The following is a 24,746-nucleotide window of genomic DNA, read 5'->3' on the forward strand; positions in this document are numbered from 1 at the left end:
ATTACAAACAGCATATGTGAATGCAGCCGTACACACAGCTGTCTTACCTAAATAATGCTAACTAAATAATGCTACTAAATAATGCTAACTAAACAATGCTAACTAAACAATGCTAACTAAACAATGCTAACTAAATAATGCTAACTAAACAATGCTAACTAAATATTGCTAACTAAATAATGCTAACTAAATGCTGAAAGTAGTAGCCTTGTTATTCAAGCATTCAAACAGTTTGGCTAACAATGCCGACACAACTGCAAATGCTAACGAATGAAAGCGAATGGAACAAACCAGTGGTAGTAAGTAAAGTAAATATCAGATCGATAATGACAATCTGTATTTAGAATAGTTACAATAACAGTAGTCCAACTCCAAGTAAACAAAAGGTGAATGGAGATCAAAATAACCAAAACACAGCCTACAGTCTATTACAGTGAGATGCAGTCTACTACAGTGAGATAAAGCCTACAGTCTACTACAGTGAGATAAAGCCTACAGTCTACTACAGTGAGATAAAGCCTACAGTCTATTACAGTGAGATGCAGTCTACTACAGTGAGATAAAGCCTACAGTCTACTACAGTGAGATAAAGCCTACAGTCTACTACAGTGAGATGCAGTCTACTACAGTGAGATAAAGCCTACTACAGTGAGATAAAGCCTACTACAGTGAGATAAAGCCTACAGTCTACTACAGTGAGATAAAGCCTACAGTCTACTACAGTGAGATGCAGCCTACTACAGTGAGATGCAGTCTACTACAGTGAGATAAAGCCTATAGTCTACTACAGTGAGATAAAGCCCACAGTCTACTACAGTGAGATGCAGCCTACTACAGTGAGATGCAGTCTACTACAGTGAGATAAAGCCTACAGTCTACTACAGTGAGATAAAGCCTACAGTCTACTACAGTGAGATAAAGCCTACAGTCTACTACAGTGAGATGCAGCCTACTACAGTGAGATGCAGTCTACTACAGTGAGATAAAGCCTACTACAGTGAGATAAAGCCTACTACAGTGAGATAAAGCCTACTACAGTGAGATAAAGCCTACAGTCTACTACAGTGAGATAAAGCCTACTACAGTGAGATAAAGCCTACAGCGTACTACAGTGAGATGCAGTCTACAGCCTACTACAGTGAGATAAAGCCTACAGTCTACTACAGTGAGATGCAGTCTACAGCCTACTACAGTGAGATAAAGCCTACAGCCTACTACAGTGAGATGCAGCCTACAGTCTACTACAGTGAGATGCAGCCTACAGCCTACTACAGTGAGATGCAGCCTACAGTCTACTACAGTGAGATGCAGTCTACAGTCTACTACAGTGAGATGCAGTCTACAGCCTACTACAGTGAGATAAAGCCTACAGTCTACTACAGTGAGATAAAGCCTACTACAGTGAGATAAAGCCTACTACAGTGAGATAAAGCCTACTACAGTGAGATAAAGCCTACAGTCTACTACAGTGAGATAAAGCCTACAGTCTACTACAGTGAGATGCAGCCTACTACAGTGAGATGCAGTCTACTACAGTGAGATAAAGCCTATAGTCTACTACAGTGAGATAAAGCCCACAGTCTACTACAGTGAGATGCAGCCTACTACAGTGAGATGCAGTCTACTACAGTGAGATAAAGCCTACAGTCTACTACAGTGAGATAAAGCCTACAGTCTACTACAGTGAGATGCAGCCTACTACAGTGAGATGCAGTCTACTACAGTGAGATAAAGCCTACTACAGTGAGATAAAGCCTACTACAGTGAGATAAAGCCTACTACAGTGAGATAAAGCCTACAGTCTACTACAGTGAGATAAAGCCTACTACAGTGAGATAAAGCCTACAGCGTACTACAGTGAGATGCAGTCTACAGCCTACTACAGTGAGATAAAGCCTACAGTCTACTACAGTGAGATGCAGTCTACAGCCTACTACAGTGAGATAAAGCCTACAGCCTACTACAGTGAGATGCAGCCTACAGTCTACTACAGTGAGATGCAGCCTACAGCCTACTACAGTGAGATGCAGCCTACAGTCTACTACAGTGAGATGCAGTCTACAGTCTACTACAGTGAGATGCAGTCTACAGCCTACTACAGTGAGATAAAGCCTACAGTCTACTACAGTGAGATAAAGCCTACTACAGTGAGATAAAGCCTACTACAGTGAGATAAAGCCTACTACAGTGAGATAAAGCCTACAGCGTACTACAGTGAGATGCAGTCTACAGCCTACTACAGTGAGATGAAGTCTACAGTCTACTACAGTGAGATGCAGTCTACAGTCTACTACAGTGAGATGCAGTCTACAGTCTACTACAGTGAGATGCAGTCTACAGCCTACTACAGTGAGATAAAGCCTACAGTCTACTACAGTGAGATTCAGTCTACAGTCTACTACAGTGAGAATCAGTCTACAGCCTACTACAGTGAGATGCAGCCTCCAGCCTACTACAGTGAGATGCAGTCTACAGCCTACTACAGTGAGATGCAGCCTCAAGCCTACTACAGTGAGATGCAGTCTACAGCCTACTACAGTGAGATGCAGTCTACAGCCTACTACAGTGAGATGCAACCTACTATAGTGAGATGCAGTCTACAGCCTCCAGCCTACTACAGTGAGATGCAGCCTACAGCCTACTACAGTGAGATGCAGTCTACAGCCTACTACAGTGAGATGCAACCTACTATAGTGAGATGCAGTCTACAGCCTCCAGCCTACTACAGTGAGATGCAGTCTACAGTCTACTACAGTGAGATGCAGCCTACAGTCTAATACAGTGAGATGCATCCTACAGTATACTACAGTGAGATGCAGCCTACAGCCTACTATAGTGAGATGCAGTCTACAGCCTCCAGCCTACTACAGTGAGATGCAGCCATGCACAGCGGTCTTGCCAAGTAAATAGGCCTATAGGCTTCAGCAACATGTTGGGATATGGCACACAGTTCCATTTACAACCATGAAAACAAATAGTGTACCAAGAATACCACAGTCTACTACAGTGAGATAAAGCCTACTACAGTGAGATGCAGCCTACAGTCTACTACAGTGAGATGCAGCCTACAGCCTACTACAGTGAGATGCAGCCTACAGTCTACTACAGTGAGATGCAGTCTACAGTCTACTACAGTGAGATAACAGCCTACTACAGTGAGATAAAGCCTACAGTCTACTACAGTGAGATAAAGCCTACTACAGTGAGATAAAGCCTACTACAGTGAGATAAAGCCTACTACAGTGAGATAAAGCCTACAGTCTACTACAGTGAGATAAAGCCTACAGTCTACTACAGTGAGATGCAGCCTACTACAGTGAGATGCAGTCTACTACAGTGAGATAAAGCCTATAGTCTACTACAGTGAGATAAAGCCCACAGTCTACTACAGTGAGATGCAGCCTACTACAGTGAGATGCAGTCTACTACAGTGAGATAAAGCCTACAGTCTACTACAGTGAGATAAAGCCTACAGTCTACTACAGTGAGATAAAGCCTACAGTCTACTACAGTGAGATGCAGCCTACTACAGTGAGATGCAGTCTACTACAGTGAGATAAAGCCTACTACAGTGAGATAAAGCCTACTACAGTGAGATAAAGCCTACTACAGTGAGATAAAGCCTACAGTCTACTACAGTGAGATAAAGCCTACTACAGTGAGATAAAGCCTACAGCGTACTACAGTGAGATGCAGTCTACAGCCTACTACAGTGAGATAAAGCCTACAGTCTACTACAGTGAGATGCAGTCTACAGCCTACTACAGTGAGATAAAGCCTACAGCCTACTACAGTGAGATGCAGCCTACAGTCTACTACAGTGAGATGCAGCCTACAGCCTACTACAGTGAGATGCAGCCTACAGTCTACTACAGTGAGATGCAGTCTACAGTCTACTACAGTGAGATGCAGTCTACAGCCTACTACAGTGAGATAAAGCCTACAGTCTACTACAGTGAGATAAAGCCTACTACAGTGAGATAAAGCCTACTACAGTGAGATAAAGCCTACTACAGTGAGATAAAGCCTACAGCGTACTACAGTGAGATGCAGTCTACAGCCTACTACAGTGAGATGAAGTCTACAGTCTACTACAGTGAGATGCAGTCTACAGTCTACTACAGTGAGATGCAGTCTACAGTCTACTACAGTGAGATGCAGTCTACAGCCTACTACAGTGAGATAAAGCCTACAGTCTACTACAGTGAGATTCAGTCTACAGTCTACTACAGTGAGAATCAGTCTACAGCCTACTACAGTGAGATGCAGCCTCCAGCCTACTACAGTGAGATGCAGTCTACAGCCTACTACAGTGAGATGCAGCCTCAAGCCTACTACAGTGAGATGCAGTCTACAGCCTACTACAGTGAGATGCAGTCTACAGCCTACTACAGTGAGATGCAACCTACTATAGTGAGATGCAGTCTACAGCCTCCAGCCTACTACAGTGAGATGCAGCCTACAGCCTACTACAGTGAGATGCAGTCTACAGCCTACTACAGTGAGATGCAACCTACTATAGTGAGATGCAGTCTACAGCCTCCAGCCTACTACAGTGAGATGCAGTCTACAGTCTACTACAGTGAGATGCAGCCTACAGTCTACTACAGTGAGATGCAGCCTCCAGTCTACTACAGTGAGATGCAGCCTACAGTCTACTACAGTGAGATTCAGTCTACAGTCTACTACAGTGAGAATCAGTCTACAGCCTACTACAGTGAGATGCAGCCTCCAGCCTACTACAGTGAGATGCAGCCTCCAGCCTACTACAGTGAGATGCAGCCTCCAGCCTACTACAGTGAGATGCAGCCTCCAGCCTACTACAGTGAGATGCAGCCTACAGTCTACTACAGTGAGATGCAGCCTACAGTATACTACAGTGAGATGCAGCCTACAGCCTACTACAGTGAGATGCAGTCTACAGCCTACTACAGTGAGATGCAGCCTACAGTCTAATACAGTGAGATGCATCCTACAGTATACTACAGTGAGATGCAGCCTACAGCCTACTATAGTGAGATGCAGTCTACAGCCTCCAGCCTACTACAGTGAGATGCAGCCATGCACAGCGGTCTTGCCAAGTAAATAGGCCTATAGGCTTCAGCAACATGTTGGGATATGGCACACAGTTCCATTTACAACCATGAAAACAAATAGTGTACCAAGAATACCATAGTAGAATGAATATTTTTTTTATTTTACTCCCTTTTTCTCCCCAATTACGATCTTGTCTCATCTCTGCAACTCCTCCCTAACGGGCTCTGGAGAGGCAAGTCCCCCAAAACATGACTCGCCAAACCGCACCTGCCAGCTTAACCCGGAAGCCAGCCGTACAACACAAGTCAGCATGCACTGCGCCTGGCCCGCCACAAGGACTCGATAGAGCACAATGGGACAAGGACATCCCAGCCAGCCAAACCCTCCCCTAACCTGGATGATACTGGGCCAATTGTACACCGCCTCATGGGTCTCCCGGTCGCGACACATCCTGGGATCGAACCCGGGTCTGTAGTGACGCCTCTTGCACTGCGATGCAGTTCCTTAGACCGCAGCGCCACTCGGCCAGAATGAATGTATTTCAATGATGAAACATAACGATGTGTAGCTACTGCCCAGGAGCGTCATTTAGGTTCTGGCATTTGAATTATGTTGAATTCTGCATATATCACGCTATAACACAATAAACATAAACGTTCAAATGCTATTAACCAAGAAGTGACCAGTTCAATGGTGTGAAATCTCCCTGCGCTCTATCAACACCATGGACAGAATCATACACGCTAAAAGCAAGATTTTGATCAAAAACCAAACAGCTAGATTGTTTCATACTTTTTTTCAGAAGAGTTGCAGCGTCCTTGACGTCCTGCATCTTCTTGTAAGATCAGGCTATGCAGGCAGAGCTAGCTGGAGCTCGGCAGCATTAGCGCTGCTAGGCTTGGCGGCGGCCGCGATGGTTGGACGTTCTCCTCCTTTTTGCTTTGTTTGGGTACTTTGGCAAAGCCAATTTCTGATATCCATTGTGGCAGTTTAGCTGGTTCGAGCTAGCTAAATAGGCTAAGGCTAATGACACTAACGTATTTTACAGCTAACTAAGAAGCTAACTAAACTCTGGAGTGGTGGGGCGTGAGGCAGAGTTGAGAGAAGCAGCTTCAACAGTAAACTTGACCCCCGCAGTTATAAATCAAAATCATAATATTACAGGCAGAGTCGTGTACCTCGTTATTCACATAGCCTACCACAGATGAGAGGGGTTTTCCCCCCGCTTTTTGTGGAAACCCAAAGGAATCATACCTACCTGCCCCAGTGGCTTTCCGTAGTCCCCTACACACACCATGTCCATTGTGCTGACACAGCGCAGTGGAGATACAGATTTTGTGCCAACCTATCACTCAAATCATTTGAACTTTTTAGTTATTTTTATAGAGCGACATAAAACTAAAACTGAGGAGGCACAAGTTTCAACTGAGCGGGCTAAGCACCCTTTTGCCTCCCTCATGGAGGAATTTCATTGAAATGATGTGGAAACAATATTGATCCAACCAGTGTATGCCCAGTTGAATACAGCTATACTGGCCTACACAGCTATACAGGGAGAGAGAGAGAGAGAGAGAGAGAGAGAGAGAGAGAAATTGTAGAGAGAATGATAACACGTTCTATGTTCTAAATTCGTTATGATAACACGTTCTATGTTCTAAATTCGTTATGATAACACGTTCTAACACGTTCTATGTTCTAAATTCGTTATGATAACACGTTCTATGTTCTAAATTCGTTATGATAACACGTTCTATGTTCTAAATTCGTTCTAACACGTTCTATGTTCTAAATTCGTTATGATAACACGTTCTAAGTTCTATGTTTAATATTCTGTTGTGCAGGTCGAATCGAGAATGCCAGATAGACCAGCATCACCGCAACCAGTGCCAATACTGCCGGCTGAAGAAATGCTTCCGTGTTGGCATGCGTAAAGAAGGTAACTATCCCATCTTACCTATTGCACAACATCTCCGCCAGTCAGACCATGCCTAAAGCAGAGGCCAATCCAAATGTTCCATATATCCTAACTGACTGCATCAAGATAGTTTGCCCCTGCCGTTATAAACAGAGCCGACATTTCACAACTCTTGTCAGGTGGCCAAAATATTTGCATATTTACACTGTAAACTACATCAAGCTCAATTTTAAGGTGTTAATGGGTGAGGAAAACTGTCTCACAGTTTCATATAAATGCTAACATGTTTTATACTTATTTCATGTGGCATAGTATTTGTAAACCAGTTTAGCTCTATCCTCTAACCAACACACTCTTGACCCCTAGACTCTAAGTACCACTACGTAGTACGTATCATTCAGGGCTAGGTGCCAGAGGCATTTCCCAGGCAGTGTGAAGGTTGAATAACCCAGCCTGTATTCTGCTTTGAGTTGACACCAGCCCAGAGCTATATTCAGCAGGGATATTCATTCAGGGGTCAGAGTCACCCAACGACAGCACTGACGAAGCCTGGCCACAGTGTTTCCACATTACCTGGAACCGCTTGGATCACCTTCGCCAGTTGGTGGGTCCAACTTGAGGTGTCATTAAAAAAAAGACTTCCCCACCCCCACCCCTCCCCAACGTAAAAATATTTTGACATGACCCTCCCCTTGTACTGAAAAAAAAATTGGACACCCTCCCTCACAATAGTGTTTACGGCCACAAATAAACTACATGACCAAAAGTATGTGGACACCTGCTTGTCGAACATCTTATTCCAAAATCATGGGCATTAATAGGGAGTTGGTCCCCCCCTTTCCTGCTATAGCAGCCTCCACTCTTCTGGGAAGGCTTTCCACTAGCTGTTGGAACATTGCTGTGGGGACTTGCATTCAGCCACAAGAGCATTAGTGAGGTCGGGCACTGATGTTGGGCAATTAGGCCTGGCTCGCAGTCGTTGTTCCAATTCATCCCAAAGGTGTTCGATGGGGTTGAGGTCAGGGCCTAACCCGAACCATGAAAAACAGGCCCCAGACCATTATTCCTCCTCCACCAAACTTTACAGTTGGCACTATGTATTTGGGCAGGTAGCATTTACCTGGCATCCGCCAAACCCAGATTTGTCCATCAGACGGTGAAACGTGACTCATCACTCCTGAAATAGCCAATTCACTCATTTGAAGGAGTGTCTACATACTGTACTTTTGTATATATATAGTGTAACTGTAGCTACCCTGTGTTTATAAATGTGGATATCAACTTCGACACTTCAGCATGCGCCCCGCAGGCTACGGGCCAGGAGGTTGAGGGTCCGCCGACCACCACGGACAAGCTAACTCTCCTTGCATGTTTCATTAGACACTACATGTATCTTTATTTAACTCGGCAAGTCAGTTAAGAACAGATTCTTATTTTCAATGACGGCCTAGGAACAGTGGGTTAACTGCCTTGTTCAGAATGACAGATTTGTACCTTGTCAGCTCGGGGATTCAATCTTGCAACCTTTCGGTTACTGTTCCAACGCTCTAACCACTAGGCTACCTGCCGCCCCACTACGATCAGAGCTGCAGACAATAATCAGCTGGGTCAGCGTTTCCCAAACTGGGTCCTGGGGACCCCAAGTGGTGCACATGTTGGTTTTTGCCCTAAAACTACACAGAGGATTTAAATGATCAAAGCTTGATGATTAGTTTATTATTTGAATCAGCTGTGTAGTGTTAGGGCAGAAGAAAACTAAACGTGCACGAGGGGGCCCCAGGACCCAGTTTGGGAAACCCTTGGGCTAGGCATCTACAGCTCTGTCAGCATATATTTCGTCTTGCAAGAAAACCCTGAGGTGGAAATCCGATTTTCAAAATGTTGATGCTATATTTATATAAAATATATGCAACAATTTTTCCACCAATGCACCACAACCAATAAGCCAAGCATACCGACTTGGGGGAGCTTCAACTTCATAGTTTGCGTTTTCAACACCACAATCTGCACAGTTTGGATGCTGGAATTTTATTTTGGACGATTCCTACAGGATAATTTTTAAATAGCCTAATCAGATTAAAACATTGAGACTGGTTCAAATCAAATCAAATCAAATGTATTTATATAGCCCTTCGTACATCAGCTGATATCTCAAAGTGCTGTACAGAAACCCAGCCTAAAACCCCAAACAGCAAGCAATGCAGGTGTAGAAGCACGGTTTTGTTTATGCCACACCTAAAAGGTAATACATTTTGAAAGTGAAATGACAAATATTTTGGCTATATTGGAGGCAGAGAGAGCATGACTTTCCTGGGAACATTATGACAGCGGATCTCATTATGTCTCTCTAGACCTTATAAACTGTCCAGAGAAGACCCAGAACTGATCCAAATTAAATTAATGGAATGAAATATTCAAATGACAGGGATTTCGCTCCATTATTCAAATGACATTTTCAATGCAGTTTACAGCCTAGAGTGGAATGTTGTTCTCACTTGAAAACCATCATGCAGTTATTTGTTGCAAGGCTAGTCTGGGTAGGATATGTGAATTGTCCCTAAACATGATCATTAAGGAAGCGTTTTGAGCTGAGTGTCTCATGTCTTCACTGTTCTTTCATGCGCAATGACGTACCTGGCCTCTCCGCTTACATAAAACATTGGTGCAGCTTTGAATGATTGTATGAGTGGTTTGATGCTAGTTAGCATATTATAGATCTGGGCAAACAATCCACCTATCACTATTGTCACTATGAATGGTGGATAGAGGACAGGTTAGACTGTTAGACTAGACTATACTTACCTGTGATATAGTAAATGTTTTGGAAGCACCAAAACACCTTTAATATAGGGGAGACTCATGCAAGCAGATGAGAAAATGTGTCTAGGGTGGAAGAGATGTTATAGTAAAACCTGTAATGATTTAGTAAAACCTGTAATGATTTAGTAAAACCTGTAATGATTTAGTAAAACCTGGTAATGATTTAGTGAAACCTGGTAATGATTTAGTAAAACCTGGTAATGATTTAGTAAAACCTGTAATGATTTAGTAAAACCTGTAATGATTTAGTAAAACCTGGTAATGATTTAGTAAAACCTGTAATGATTTAGTGAAACCTGTAATGATTTAGTAAAACCTGGTAATGATTAATGATTTAGTAAAACCTGGTAATGATTTAGTAAAACCTGGTAATGATTTAGTAAAACCTGTAATGATTTAGTAAAACCTGGTAATGATTTAGTAAAACCTGGTAATGATTTAGTAAAACCTGGTAATGATTTAGTAAAACCTGGTAATGATTTAGTAAAACCTGGTAATGATTTAGTAAAACCTGGTAATGATTTAGTGAAACCTGGTAATGATTTAGTAAAACCTGGTAATGATTTAGTAAAACCTGCAGAAGTGTCAATGTAAACCAGGGAAAAAAACACCATGCTCCTCTGTGCACAATAAAAAAAACACACTACCCTTCCCAATTCAAAAGAAAAATGTAACAACCCTCCCCAACTCAAAAGAAAAAGTTTAACATCCCTTCCCAAATAAAAAAGTTTAAAAAGTCCCCTATTTTACATCAGCCTCTATAACCTCTACAAAGCCCTTTCTCTCCCCCTCTTCCCCTCTCCTCCCTCTCTCTCTTCCCTCCAGCAGTCCAGCGTGGACGTATCCCTCCATCCCACTCAGGCATCAGTCCCACTTCTTTGGTCGGCGGAGGTGGTGGTACTGGGGCCGGGCCAGTAGGGGGTGAATTCTTCAACGGCCAGCCTGTGTCTGAGCTCATCTCCCAGCTGCTCCGTGCTGAACCGTACCCCAGCAGCCGCTATGGTCCCCAGTACGGCCAGCAGCAGCAGATGCAAGGTGCTGGAGGAGGCTCCGTCATGGGCATCGACAACATCTGTGAGCTGGCGGCACGCCTCCTCTTCAGCACCATCGAGTGGGCCAGAAACATCCCCTACTTCCCTGAGCTGCCCGTCTCTGAGCAGGTGGCTCTGCTGAGACTGAGCTGGAGCGAGCTATTCATCCTGAACGCAGCCCAGTCCGCCCTGCCCCTACACATGGCCCCACTGCTGGCCGCCGCCGGCTTCCACTCCTCGCCCATGTCAGCAGAGAGGGTGGTGTCCTTCATGGACCAGGTGAGGGTGTTCCAGGACCAGGTGGACAAGCTGACCCGACTTCAGGTGGACTCGGCAGAGTACAGCTGCCTCAAGGCCATCGCCCTCTTGTCTCCAGGTCAGTGTATTGGTTGGTCGTCTCTCTAAGTCCACCACCCTCCTGTCTTCAGGTCAGTGTATTAGTTGGTCGTCTCTCTAAGTCCACCACCCTCCTGTCTTCAGGTCAGTGTATTAGTTGGTCGTCTCTCTAAGTCCACCACCCTCCTGTCTTCAGGTCAGTGTATTGGTTGGTCGTCTCTCTAAGGCCACCGCCCTCTTGTCTCCAGGTCAGTGTACTGGTTGGTCGTCTCTCTAAGGCCCAAACCAAAACCCCTAAACAGACACTGGGAGATGAATTCACCTTTTAGCAGGACAATAAGGCCAAATCTACACTGAGTTGCTTACCAAGAAGACAGTGAAGAAGACAGTGAAGTTGAGTTACAGTTTTGACTTTAATCTGCCTGAAAATCTCACAGCTCTTAAAGACTTACCCAGAAACCCTCACAGCTGTAATCTCTTCCAAAGGTGATTCTAACATGTATTGACGCAGGGGGTTGAATACTTATCTCATCAATATATATTAGTATTTTATTTGTCATGATTTTTTTTGTGTGTAGATCGTTGACAAGAAATGACAATTAAATCAATTTTAATCCCACTTTGTAACAACTGTAACGGGATTCGTCCTCCTCTGACGAGGAGAGATCGGAACAATATGCAGCGTGGTAAGTGTTCATGATATTTAATAGAACAGAACACTTAAATACAAAAACAACAAGAGAATGAAAAATGAAACCACCGAAACAGCTCCGTCAGGTGCAAAACACACTAAACAGAAAATAACTACCCACAAACACCTACAGTAAGTATGGTTCTCAATCAGAGACAACGATTGACAGCTGCCTCTGATTGGGAACCATACCAGGCCAAACACAGAAATAGAAAACATATAACAAAAATATAGAATGCCCACCCGAACTCACGCCCTGACCAAACTAAAATAGAGTCATAAAAAAGGTACTAAGGTCAGGACGTGACAACAACACATTTTTGAAAAAGTCAAGGGGTGTGAATACTTTCTGAGGTCACTGTAACTCTTCCCTGCTCTCAGATTAGAAAGAGAGAATATGGGAGGAAGTGGGATACAAGCCCAGGCTCATAACTTTGGAATGAGTGTTCAATTTTACTCCCACTAGTATTTCAATCTAGACAAAATGAGTCATGCAGATTCTAAAGTCAGTCTGTAGGTCAGCATTTCTCATATGAACAGCCTTTTAAAGCATTATATCTCTGTCGAAATGAGAAATATGGACCTACAACTCTACAATAGTACATCTGCTCTTTCAGTCAGCATGTCTCATTGATCTCAGGCTGTGTGAGACATTATTTTCTCCTCCACTGTAGCTCTTGCCTGTGTTCTCCATTGTAGCACTAACCATTTCTGAACTTCTGATTGACTTTAAATCCATGCTTACGTCTGTCTGTGTGTCCTCTGTTGTCCTCTTCAGATGCGTGTGGTCTGACAGACCCCATCCACGTAGAGTCTCTGCAGGAGAAGGCCCAGGTGGCTCTGATGGAGTACGAGAGGATGCAGTACCCGGGTCAACCCCAGCGCTTCGGCCGTCTGCTCCTCCGCCTGCCTGCCCTTAGGGCCGTGCCCGCCAACCTCATCTCCCAGCTGTTCTTTATGCGCCTGGTGGGCAAGACGCCCATCGAGACCCTCATCAGGGACATGCAACTCTCTGGGAGCTCCATTAGCTGGCCTTACGTCCCTGGGCAGTGAGGACAGGAGCCTGGGACCCACAGGACCCTGGAGGAACCTGGAAACTGGAACCCAGAATGGGATGGAGAGGGATTAGCCACTGATGTCATTAATGTCTAAATTCTTGAGGATTTAGTAGAGGAGGACTATACTGCTACTCACTCACACAGAGTCAAACACTGAGCTTCCAGTGAATGGAGCTGGAATCAAACCATTGGTAGTTTAGCTGTCCGTGTATTCCAAGCAAATTATTCATTTGTCTTGGAGTATATTTCCTGATCTGTATCATGACCTCTCTGAATGACCTGTCTGAAACACAGAACAGGGTTCTAGAACACAGAACAGGGCTCTGAAACACAGAACAGGGCTCTGAAACACAGAACAGGGCTCTGGAACACAGAACAGGGCTCTGAAACACAGAACAGGGTTCTAGAATACAGAACAGGGCTCTGAAACACAGAACAGGGCTCTGGACCACAGAACAGGGCTCTGGAACACAGAACAGGGCTCTGAAACACAGAACAGGGCTCCGGAACACAGAACAGGGCTACAAAACACGGAACAGGGCTCTGAAACAGAGAACAGGGTTCTGGAACACAGAACAGGGTTCTAGAATACAGAACAGGGCTCTGAAACACAGAACAGGGCTCTGACACACAGAACAGGGTTCTGGAACACAGAACAGGGCTCTGAAACACAGAACAGGACTCTGGAACACAGAACAGGGCTCCGGAACACAGAACAGGGCTCCGAAATACAGAACAGGGCTCTGAAACACAGAACATGACTCTGGAATACAGAACAGGGCTCTGGAACACAGAACGTGGCTCTGGAACACAGAACAGGGCTCTGGAACACAGAACGTGGCTCTGGAACACAGAACAGGGTTCGAGAATACAGAACAGGGCTCTGAAACACAGAACAGGGTTCTGGAACACAGAACAGGGCTCTGGAACACAGAACAGGCCTCTGAAAAACAGAACAGGACTCTGGAACACAGAACAGGGCTCCGGAACACAGAACAGGGCTCTGAAACACAGAACAGGACTCTGAAACACAGAACGTGGCTCTGGAACACAGAACAGGGCTCTGAAACACAGAACAGGGCTCTGGAACACAGAACAGGGTTTGAGAATACAGAACAGGGCTCTGAAACACAGAACAGGGCTCTGGAACACAGAACAGGCCTCTGAAACACAGAACAGGGTTCTGGAACACAGAACAGGGCTCTGGAACACAGAACAGGCCTCTGAAAAACAGAACAGGACTCTGGAACACAGAACAGGGCTCCGGAACACAGAACAGGGCTCCGAAATACAGAACAGGGCTCTGAAACACAGAACATGACTCTGGAATACAGAACAGGGCTCTGAAACACAGAACGTGGCTCTGGAACACAGAACAGGGCTCTGAAACACAGAACAGGGCTCTGAAACACAGAACAGGACTCTGAAACACAGAACAGGGCTCTGGAACACAGAACAGGGTTAGAGAATACAGAACAGGGCTCTGAAACACAGAACAGGGCTCTGGAACACAGAACAGGCCTCTGAAACACAGAACCGTGCTCTGGAACACAGAACAGGGTTCTGGAACACAGAACAGGGTTCTAGAATACAGAACAGGCCTCTGAAACACAGAACAGGGCTCTGAAACACAGACTGTAATTAAAGGCCCAGTGCCACTACTACCTCCATCCCCATGGCGCCCCACGCGACTCTGACCCCAGGCTCTGTGTGGCTCTCTGGCTGCTGTGTTAGGCCCCTGGGTCTCATGTGGGACCCTATTCCCCTTAGCTACAGTGCATAGGGCTCTGGTACTCAAACGTAGTGCACTGTGAAGGGAATAGGGTGCCATTTGAGATTCAGACACAGGGATTATGAAGCCACAGCCACATACTGCCATTGTATTGTATTTTGTCCTGAGCTCTCTATTCATGTAAATCCTTGAGTTTAATTTACATTCATGTTGAGCTTATAGTGTAAAATGTCATGTGTACATTATGCAAATGTGGTCATGTTAAATCTCTGAATGTTATGCAAATAGCGGGCTCTCTCCATAGTATAAGCAATAGCATACATGCTACAGTACATGCTATGGTGCCCGAACACTTGCACAAGCTAGCAGAGGTGAATGTATATGATAGATAACCCCTCACACGCATCCTGAGTCACAACGAGTCACCCCTGTCTTATACGTTGTTACCTCAAGTTGCATACCAATGACAGAGATTGTATAGTGGATTACCTGACAATAGAACCCTTGCATTCTTAAACGGAACTAAGAACCCTCCGTGATGTGATCGATGACAAACACAAAGGGATCAAAGCCTCGTACACACCAGCATTATGTCATTAGCCTGAAAGTAAACTAACTGTAGGGTTGACCCTTGTCATAAGGCCTATCGGAAGGCTAGGTGGAACCATGACCGTACTGCTTAGACCTGAAGGGTAGGGGGCTAGGGGAAGGCTAGGTGGAGCCATGACCGTACTGCTTAGACCTGAAGGGTAGGGGGCTAGGGGAAGGCTAGGTGGAGCCATGACCGTACTGCTTAGACCTGAAGGGTAGGGGGCTAGGGGAAGGCTAGGTGGAGCCGTGACCGTACTGCTTAGACCTGAAGGGTAGGGGGCTAGGGGAAGGCTAGGTGGAGCCGTGACCGTACTGCTTAGACCTGAAGGGTAGGGGGCTAGGGAAGGCTAGGTGGAGCCGTGACCGTACTGCTTAGACCTGAAGGGTAGGGGGCTAGGGGAAGGCTAGGTGGAGCCGTGACCGTACTGCTTAGACCTGAAGGGTAGGGGGCTAGGGTAGGCTAGGTGGAGCCGTGACCGTACTGCTTAGACCTGAAGGGTAGGGGGCTAGGGGAAGGCTAGGTGGAGCCATGACCGTACTGCTTAGACCTGAAGGGTAGGGGGCTAGGGAAGGCTAGGTGGAGCCGTGAGCCGTACTGCTTAGACCTGAAGGGTAGGGGGCTAGGGGAAGGCTAGGTGGAGCCGTGACCGTACTGCTTAGACCTGAAGGGTAGGGGGCTAGGGAAGGCTAGGTGGAGCCGTGACCGTACTGCTTAGACCTGAAGGGTAGGGGGCTAGGGGGAAGGCTAGGTGGAGCCGTGACCGTACTGCTTAGACCTGAAGGGTAGGGGGCTAGGGGAAGGCTAGGTGGAGCCGTGACCGTACTGCTTAGACCTGAAGGGTAGGGGGCTAGGGGTAGGCTAGGTGGAGCCGTGACCGTACTGCTTAGACCTGAAGGGTAGGGGGCTAGGGGAAGGCTAGGTGGAGCCATGACCGTACTGCTTAGACCTGAAGGGTAGGGGGCTAGGGGAAGGCTAGGTGGAGCCATGACCGTACTGCTTAGACCTGAAGGGTAGGGGGCTAGGGGAAGGCTAGGTGGAGCCGTGACCGTACTGCTTAGACCTGAAGGGTAGGGGGCTAGGGGAAGGCTAGGTGGAGCCGTGACCGTACTGCTTAGACCTGAAGGGTAGGGGGCTAGGTGAAGGCTAGGTGGAGCCGTGACCGTACTGCTTAGACCTGAAGGGTAGGGGGCTAGGGTAGGCTAGGTGGAGCCGTGACCGTACTGCTTAGACCTGAAGGGTAGGGGGCTAGGGGAAGGCTAGGTGGAGCCGTGACCACACTGCTTAGACCTGAAGGGTAGGGGGCTAGGGGAAGGCTAGGTGGAGCCGTGACCGTACTGCTTACATTTACATTTAAGTCATTTAGCAGACGCTCTTATCCAGAGCGACTTGCTTAGACCTGAAGGGTAGGGGGCTAGGGGAAGGCTAGGTGGAGCCGTGACCGTACTGCTTAGACCTGAAGGGTAGGGGGCTAGGGGAAGGCTAGGTGGAGCCGTGACCGTACTGCTTAGACCTGAAGGGTAGGGGGCTAGGGGAAGCGGTTGCTTTCAGATCAGACATTTCATGTGATCGTCATACAATGTAACTAAAGGTACAGACCCCTTTAAGGACTAAAGGGTATGCTGTGTATTAACAGTAAAACTACGGTACAGTGCACAAGGCTATGTGCATACTCTTAGTGATATTGGCCTGGACTGCAATTTCATGTGACCATGCTTCTTTTTTTTTCTTTTTTTTGCCAAATGACTTACTCAGAGTGGACGTATGAATACTGAAATCAAATGTTTTACTCTGATGGGATTTTGACTAACGACTTCATTGTGTAGTTCTACATAAGAATAAGAAGTTTTTATTGCGATGTCAAACCAACATGTAAAGAAAATTGCTACTGCTGACCATGGCTATTTTTGCATTACTAAAAATAAAGTATAAGTACTCTGACTGTGGTTGATTTGAGAATGCTTTCGGTTAGCGACTGATAGACAGACTATCCACAAAGCAGGACAACGGGCATCATTAAAAAGGCATTACAGTATAGACATGGCTGTGTTAATAGTGGCATAAACTGCTTTAACACAAGGGGTTGGAACAGGTACAGGGAACAGAATCAGAACATGGAATGGAAGTGTTTTCTTGAACAGAACTGTTATTTTAAAAGCATGGGAACCGGTTAACTTTTTACTGCAGTGGGCTAAATGAGGGTCACGCAGAGTGTTTCTGGGTAGTCTTAAAGAAATGTACTTGGAAACAAAAGTATACACCTCACACACATGGTTAGGGCCTTAATAAAAAGAAGACGCCTGAACCATGTCAGATACAGAGTTGAAATGTTTTACATTTTGAGTTTGCATCCCAATATTGCAATTTACATACATCACAGAAAACTGAAATATAACAAAACCGTTTGACATAGAAACACCGGTTTTTAGGCCGAAAAAAAAAAAAAAAGTGTATTAATTATGAAGTTATTACATTTCACTCATTAGGCCACCAGGAAAAGGCTATTAATGTTATTTTATGTTCCGGTCATTTTTTTCCAGACATAAAAACGCTTATGCAAAGCCCTCACTATGCCTGCCAGCTGGACATCCTTGCCAGTGTGTGTGCATGTAATGTAGGCTACCTGCCCCTCCGAAGTGTTTCTGTAGCCCCTCCCCTCCAAAGCATAGTCTACTGTAGCCCCTCCCTTCCAAAGTATTTCTGTAGCCCCTCCCATCCAAAGCATAGTCTACTGTAGCCCCTCCCCTCCGAAGCATAGCTGTAGCCCCTCCCTTCCGAAGCATAGCTGTAGCCCCTCCCCTCTGAAGCATAGCTGTAGCCCCTCCCTTCCGAAGCATAGCTGTAGCCCCTCCCTTCCAAAGTATTTCTGTAGCCCCTCCCCTCCGAAGCATAGCTGTAGCCCCTCCCCTCCAAAGCATAGCTGTAGCCCCTCCCCTCCGAAGCATAGCTGTAGCCCCTCCCCTCCGAAGCATAGCTGTAGCCCCTCCCCTCCGAAGCATAGTCTACTGTAGCCCCTCCCCTCCGAAGCATAGTCTACTGTAGCCCCCAGGTTACAAATGTGATTCAGAAATTAGGAAGAGAGTTTTTATTTGAGAAGAATGGTTTGACTTTTTCAATGCTAGTTAAGGATACTATAGTTATTACGCTTCACATAGGATTTATTAACTACAAAAAGGTAAGGCTTGTTTTATTTTAATTCTGGTGCCGCGATGCACACACAAGCTTGTTAGATAGCTATCTCTGGTCCAACGTTAAACTCTCTGAAGTTCGAAGACATTCAAAGTTCCTTCATAGAAGCCGCTCCTCCGTAGGTATAATTGTGTGGGCCTAGAGTGCCTTCAGAAAGTATTCACACCCCTTGACTTTTTCCACATTTTGTTGTGTTACAGCCTGAATTTAAAATGTATTACATTTAGATTTTGTGTCACTTATCTACACACATTACCCCATAATGTCAAAGTGGAATTATGTAAAAAAAAAGAAAAAAAGAATATATATATATATATATACAGTACCAGTCAAAAGTTTTGACATACCTACTACTCATTCAAGGGTTTTTCTTATTTAAATTTTTTTTTTCTTCTACATTGTAGAATACCTCATGAAGCTGGTTGAGAGAATGCCATGAGTGTGTAAAGCTGTCAACAAGACAAAAGGTGGCTACTTTGAAGAATCTCAAATATAAAATATATTTTGATTTGTTTAACACTTTTTTGGTTACTACATGATTCCATATGTGTTATTTCGTAGTTTTGATGTCTTCACTATTATTCTACAATGTACAAAATAGTAAAGGTGTGTCCTAACCTTTGACTGGTACTGTACATATATATATTCTTTCCCACCTTAAACTTAGATGGAGATTGGTGACATGATTGAGATAAACAGGGGTACATACAACCACTGGGTTGTGGACATTGGAAATGGAGAGATCATTAATGTGGTAACTCCAGGTATGATGTTTTTCTGGAAATGTATTTATGGTTCATTACAATGCCAGAACTGGGGGAGAATGTAAACATAATCCGAAGTTAAATCTTTAACAGTATAGTTTTGGACAGAACTGACTTCTGAACAGCATAGTAAAACTGACTTCTGAACAGCATAGTTAAACTGACTTCTGAACAGCATAGTAAAACTGACTTCTGAACAGCATAGTTAAACTGACTTCTGAACAGCATAGTAAAACTGACTTCTGAACAGCATAGTAAAACTGACTTCTGAACAGCATAGTAAAACTGACTTCTGAACAGCATAGTAAAACTGACTTCTGAACAGCATAGTAAAACTGACTTCTGAACAGCATAGTAAAACTGACTTCTGAACAGCATAGTCAAAACTGACTTCTGAACAGCATAGTAAAACTGACTTCTGAACAGCATAGTAAAACTGACTTCTGAACAGCATAGTCAAAACTGACTTCTGAACAGCATAGTTAAACTGACTTCTGAACAAGAATGTTCGAGTCAGAACTTTTTGAACTTTTTTAATCAGCATATGATGTTTTCTCTCTCTCTCTCTCTCTCTCTCTCTCTCTCTCTCTCTCTCTCTCTCTCGCTCTCTCTCTCGCTCTCTCTCTCATCATCATCAAAACACACACACTCCTTTTTCCCTTCTGTTTGTAGACGGGCCTGCTTCTCCAACAGTAGCTCACCCAGCGGTTCCTGTAAAGGCAAGTTACAATAGAGAAGTTAGAGGATTTGGCAGCAAGGCATGTTTACAGGTGTCAGTGGAAGTGGTGTTAGTAGCAGTGGAAGTGGTGATAGTATCAGTGGAAGTGGTGACAGTATCAGTGGAAGTGGTGTTAGTAGCAGTGGAAGTGGTGATAGTATCAGTGGAAGTGGTGATAGTATCAGTGGAAGTGGTGTTAGTATCAGTGGAAGTTGTGTTAGTAGCAGTGGAAGTGGTGTTAGTATCAGTGGAAGTGGTGTTAGTATCAGTGGAAGTGGTGATAGTATCAGTGGAAGTGGTGTTAGTAGCAGTGGAAGTGGTGTTAGTAGCAGTGGAAGTGGTGTTAGTAGCAGTGGAAGTGGTGTTAGTATCAGTGGAAGTGGTGTTAGTAGCAGTGGAAGTGGTGTTAGTAGCAGTGGAAGTGGTGTTAGTAGCAGTGGAAGTGGTGATAGTAGCAGTGGAAGTGGTGTTAGTAGCAGTGGAAGTGGTGATAGTATCAGTGGAAGTGGTGTTAGTAGCAGTGGAAGTGGTGTTAGTATCAGTGGAAGTGGTGTTAGTATCAGTGGAAGTGGTGTTAGTAGCAGTGGAAGTGGTGTTAGTATCAGTGGAAGTGGTGTTAGTAGCAGTGGAAGTGGTGATAGTATCAGTGGAAGTGGTGTTAGTATCAGTGGAAGTGGTGTTAGTAGCAGTGGAAGTGGTGTTAGTATCAGTGGAAGTGGTGTTAGTATCAGTGGAAGTGGTGTTAGTAGCAGTGGAAGTGGTGTTAGTATCAGTGGAAGTGGTGATAGTATCAGTGGTGATAGTATCACTGGAAGTGGTGATAGTATCAGTGGAAGTGGTGTTAGTAGCAGTGGAAGTGGTGTTAGTATCAGTGGATGTGGTGATAGTATCAGTGGAAGTGGTGATAGTATCAGTGGAAGTGGTGATAGTAGCAGTGGAAGTGGTGATAGTATCAGTGGAAGTGGTGTTAGTATCAGTGGAAGTGGTGATAGTAGCAGTGGAAGTGGTGTTAGTAGCAGTGGAAGTGGTGATAGTATCAGTGGAAGTGGTGATAGTATCAGTGGAAGTGGTTACAGTATCAGTGGAAGTGGTGTTAGTAGCAGTGGAAGTGGTGTTAGTATCAGTGGAAGTGGTGATAGTAGCAGTGGAAGTGGTGTTAGTATCAGTGGAAGTGGTGATAGTATCAGTGGAAGTGGTGTTAGTAGCAGTGGAAGTGGTGTTAGTAGCAGTGGAAGTGGTGATAGTATCAGTGGAAGTGGTGATAGTATCAGTGGAAGTGGTTACAGTATCAGTGGAAGTGGTGTTAGTAGCAGTGGAAGTGGTGATAGTATCAGTGGAAGTGGTTACAGTATCAGTGGAAGTGGTGTTAGTAGCAGTGGAAGTGGTGTTAGTATCAGTGGAAGTGGTGATAGTAGCAGTGGAAGTGGTGTTAGTATCAGTGGAAGTGGTGATAGTAGCAGTGGAAGTGGTGTTAGTTGCAGTGGAAGTGGTGATAGTAGCAGTGGAAGTGGTGATAGTATCAGTGGAAGTGGTGTTAGTAGCAGTGGAAGTGGTGTTAGTAGCAGTGGAAGTGGTGATAGTATCAGTGGAAGTGGTGATAGTATCAGTGGAAGTGGTTACAGTATCAGTGGAAGTGGTGTTAGTATCAGTGGAAGTGGTGTTAGTATCAGTGGAAGTGGTGATAGTATCAGTGGAAGTGGTGATAGTATCAGTGGAAGTGGTGATAGTATCAGTGGAAGTGGTTACAGTATCAGTGGAAGTGGTGTTAGTATCAGTGGAAGTGGTGTTAGTATCAGTGGAAGTGGTGTTAGTAGCAGTGGAAGTGGTGTTAGTAGCAGTGGAAGTGGTGTTAGTAGCAGTGGAAGTGGTGATAGTATCAGTGGAAGTGGCGATAGTATCAGTGGAAGTGGTTATAGTATCAGTGGAAGTGGTGTTAGTAGCAGTGGAAGTGGTGTTAGTAGCAGTGGAAGTGGTGTTAGTAGCAGTGGAAGTGGTGATAGTATCAGTGGAAGTGGTGATAGTAGCAGTGGAAGTGGTGTTAGTAGCAGTGGAAGTGGTGTTAGTAGCAGTGGAAGTGGTGTTAGTAGCAGTGGAAGTGGTGTTAGTAGCAGTGGAAGTGGTGATAGTAGCAGTGGAAGTGGTGATAGTATCAGTGGAAGTGGTGATAGTATCAGTGGAAGTGGTGTTAGTAGCAGTGGAAGTGGTGATAGTATCAGTGGAAGTGGTGTTAGTAGCAGTGGAAGTGGTGATAGTATCAGTGGAAGTGGTGATAGTATCAGTGGAAGTGGTGATAGTAGCAGTGGAAGTGGTGATAGTATCAGTGGAAGTGGTGTTAGTAGCAGTGGAAGTGGTGTTAGTATCAGTGGAAGTGGTGATAGTATCAGTGGAAGTGGTGATAGTATCAGTGGAAGTGGTGATAGTAGCAGTGGAAGTGGTGTTAGTATCAGTGGAAGTGGTGATAGTATCAGTGGAAGTGGTGTTAGTAGCAGTGGAAGTGGTGATAGTAGCAGTGGAAGTGGTGATAGTATCAGTGGAAGTGGTGTTTGTAGCCATGTTAGAAAATAGGGTTATTGGCTGTCCCATGAGTCCATGGAGAAATGTCAGTAATGTCAGATGGCCTTCAATAGTTAAATTAATAAAATACAATATCAAAGGCCAATGTGGTTGTGTTGTCATTTTCCCCTCAAAGCAAACAGAAGTATTTGAATAATTTATTTTTAGGTTACTGTCACATCCTGGCCTTAGTATTCTGTGTTCTCTTTATTATTTTGGTTAGGCCAGGGTGTGATATGGGTGATTTATTGTGTTTCGTCTTGTCTAGGGGTTTATTAGATTAATGGGGTTGTGTTCAGTTTAGTTGTCTAGGTAAGTCTATGGTTGCCTGGAGTGGTTCTCAATCAGAGCCAGGTGGTTATCGTTGTCTCTGATTGGGAACCATATTTAGGCAGCCATATTCCTTGGGTATTTTGTGGGTGATTGTTTTCTGTGTCAGTGTTTGTGCCACACGGGACTGTTTTGGGTTTTCACGTTTCTTGTTTTGTAGTTGTGTTCATGTTGAGATTTTCTTATTAAAAGAACCATGGACACTTACGACGCCGCATATTGGTCCTCCGATTCTGCTCGCCTCTCCTCGTCAGATGAAGAGGAGGAAAACTGTGACAGTTACTTTAAGTATAAAGGGTTTATGTATCAGGCTACTTTCTGTTCATTAGCTCTACATTGACTATTTTCATGTAAACTGTTACCAAATATTCTGTCAATGTATTAGGCCATTTTTACTTTTAGGGCTGGATTGTCTGACCCAGATTAAACCTACTCCTGGACTGAATAACAGGGTCAATGGGAAATATTTATTGAAAGTGATTCTTAGTCCAGATTTAGGCTTAATCTGGGTCTGTGAAAACCACCTTTAAATGTTGTGAACTTTTGTTTCTTGCATACAGTAGCATAAAAGGTTTTTGATGACATCAATGTTGTTACGTTCCCCAGCAAGAAAAACAAATAATGTGGCTCCAACGGAAGGGGAGGACTAACAAAGAGTCACTGACCATCAACCAAAACTAAACAGGTGTGGTTTTAGGAGGGGTTCTGAAAGACATGGGGGATGTCCACTGAACGTTGCCTAGCAACAACAACTGGAACCTAACAGACACCTACTGTGAGAGCCCACTAAATTCACCCAAGAAGAGGCCAAACATCAGAAAAACCCACACCAAACTTAAAGACAGGAATCAAACCAAAAAGTTTAGCATAAACAAAATCAGGGAAGATCAGATAAAGGAATGTTGTTTCTAGAAATCAAATAGGGAGTGCCAACTGAAGGTGATGACTGTGCTGACTAACGAGGTGACGCACTACACGCTAAAGTCCAACCTCAAAACATAAATGGAAAAAACAAACAGTAAATAAAGATGACAAGTGATAAGGTCCTGAGTCCCAAATCATGAGATATTCTGTTAAATGTTCTATACAACAGGTTTTCAGATGACCAACAGGGGGCTGGCTGTGTACGGTCATCAATGTGCCAGTGAGAATAAATAGCTCCTGATTAGTATTTTATGCATGTAGCCATGTTATATCTCTGAAAATGTTGAATATTACAAACCCCAAACAAGTCCTGAGAAGACTTGAGGACTGGCTTGATGTTAGATCACTGACTGAACATGTACTGTCTACATGGCCCCCTCTATTGGCCAATTATATGAGGTACGTTGTATTGTGATTAATAACTACTTTAGTCAGAGACGAGATAAGTAGGGGTGCTGAGACTGCTGCAGCACAACCCAGTCTCTCATTAATTATGTACTATATGTACAAATTAGCACAATGTTTGTATGTACTATTAGCACAAACTCATGGTGCATTGAACTACATCAATGCCAAGCCCCTTCTGAATCCCTTAACTCAATGTTCTCTGAGTTCGGGCTATTAGTACAAATAAACATAACTGCTTATTTTGGAGGTAGCTAGCTAGCTATTTTAAAGTGAAAGCGAGGTAAATTATTGAATAAGAAATTACCAATAATCTAGTAGTTTCTGTATTTCGGTCCGCATAATTCTAGACTTATTTTAATGAGTTATGTGCAATTTCATAGTTTTGATATCTTCACTGTTATTCTACAATGTAGAAAATAGTACAAATGAATAAAAACCCTGGAATGAGTACTGTAGGTGTGTCCAAACATTTGGCTGGTACTGTACATTACAAATAAAACAGACTATAATAAAACACAAAATACACATTCAAAAAATCTCCAATCAATAATTTAAGGCACTGGAATATCTAAATGCAAGGAATTCTGTGTATTGTTCCACACATAACGGCCCAGAAAATAAATAACTCTGTGGCGACCAAAGAGATCTTCA

The 24,746-nt window shown here is 44.3% G+C and overlaps 1 protein-coding gene across 2 annotated transcripts in view; it reads left to right on the forward strand.

Moving 5' to 3' along the window:
- Positions 1 to 15,775, forward strand: part of nr2f6b (nuclear receptor subfamily 2, group F, member 6b) — a 29,612-nt gene extending 13,837 nt beyond the window's left edge. The window contains exons 2-4 of one of the 2 annotated variants that reach the window (XM_029651032.2): positions 6,879 to 6,973; positions 10,598 to 11,179; positions 12,609 to 15,775. In XM_029651032.2, coding sequence (XP_029506892.1) covers positions 6,879 to 6,973; positions 10,598 to 11,179; positions 12,609 to 12,883 — 952 coding nt within the window. In that variant the 3' untranslated portion in view covers positions 12,884 to 15,775. The remainder of the gene's footprint in view (positions 1 to 6,878; positions 6,974 to 10,597; positions 11,180 to 12,608) is intronic. The other variant, XM_029651033.2, reaches the window with a different exon arrangement.
- Positions 15,776 to 24,746: the final 8,971 nt, after the last annotated feature.

Source organism: Oncorhynchus nerka, linkage group LG24 (assembly GCF_034236695.1).
Source record: "Oncorhynchus nerka isolate Pitt River linkage group LG24, Oner_Uvic_2.0, whole genome shotgun sequence".
NCBI classification, from domain to species: domain Eukaryota; kingdom Metazoa; phylum Chordata; class Actinopteri; order Salmoniformes; family Salmonidae; genus Oncorhynchus; species Oncorhynchus nerka.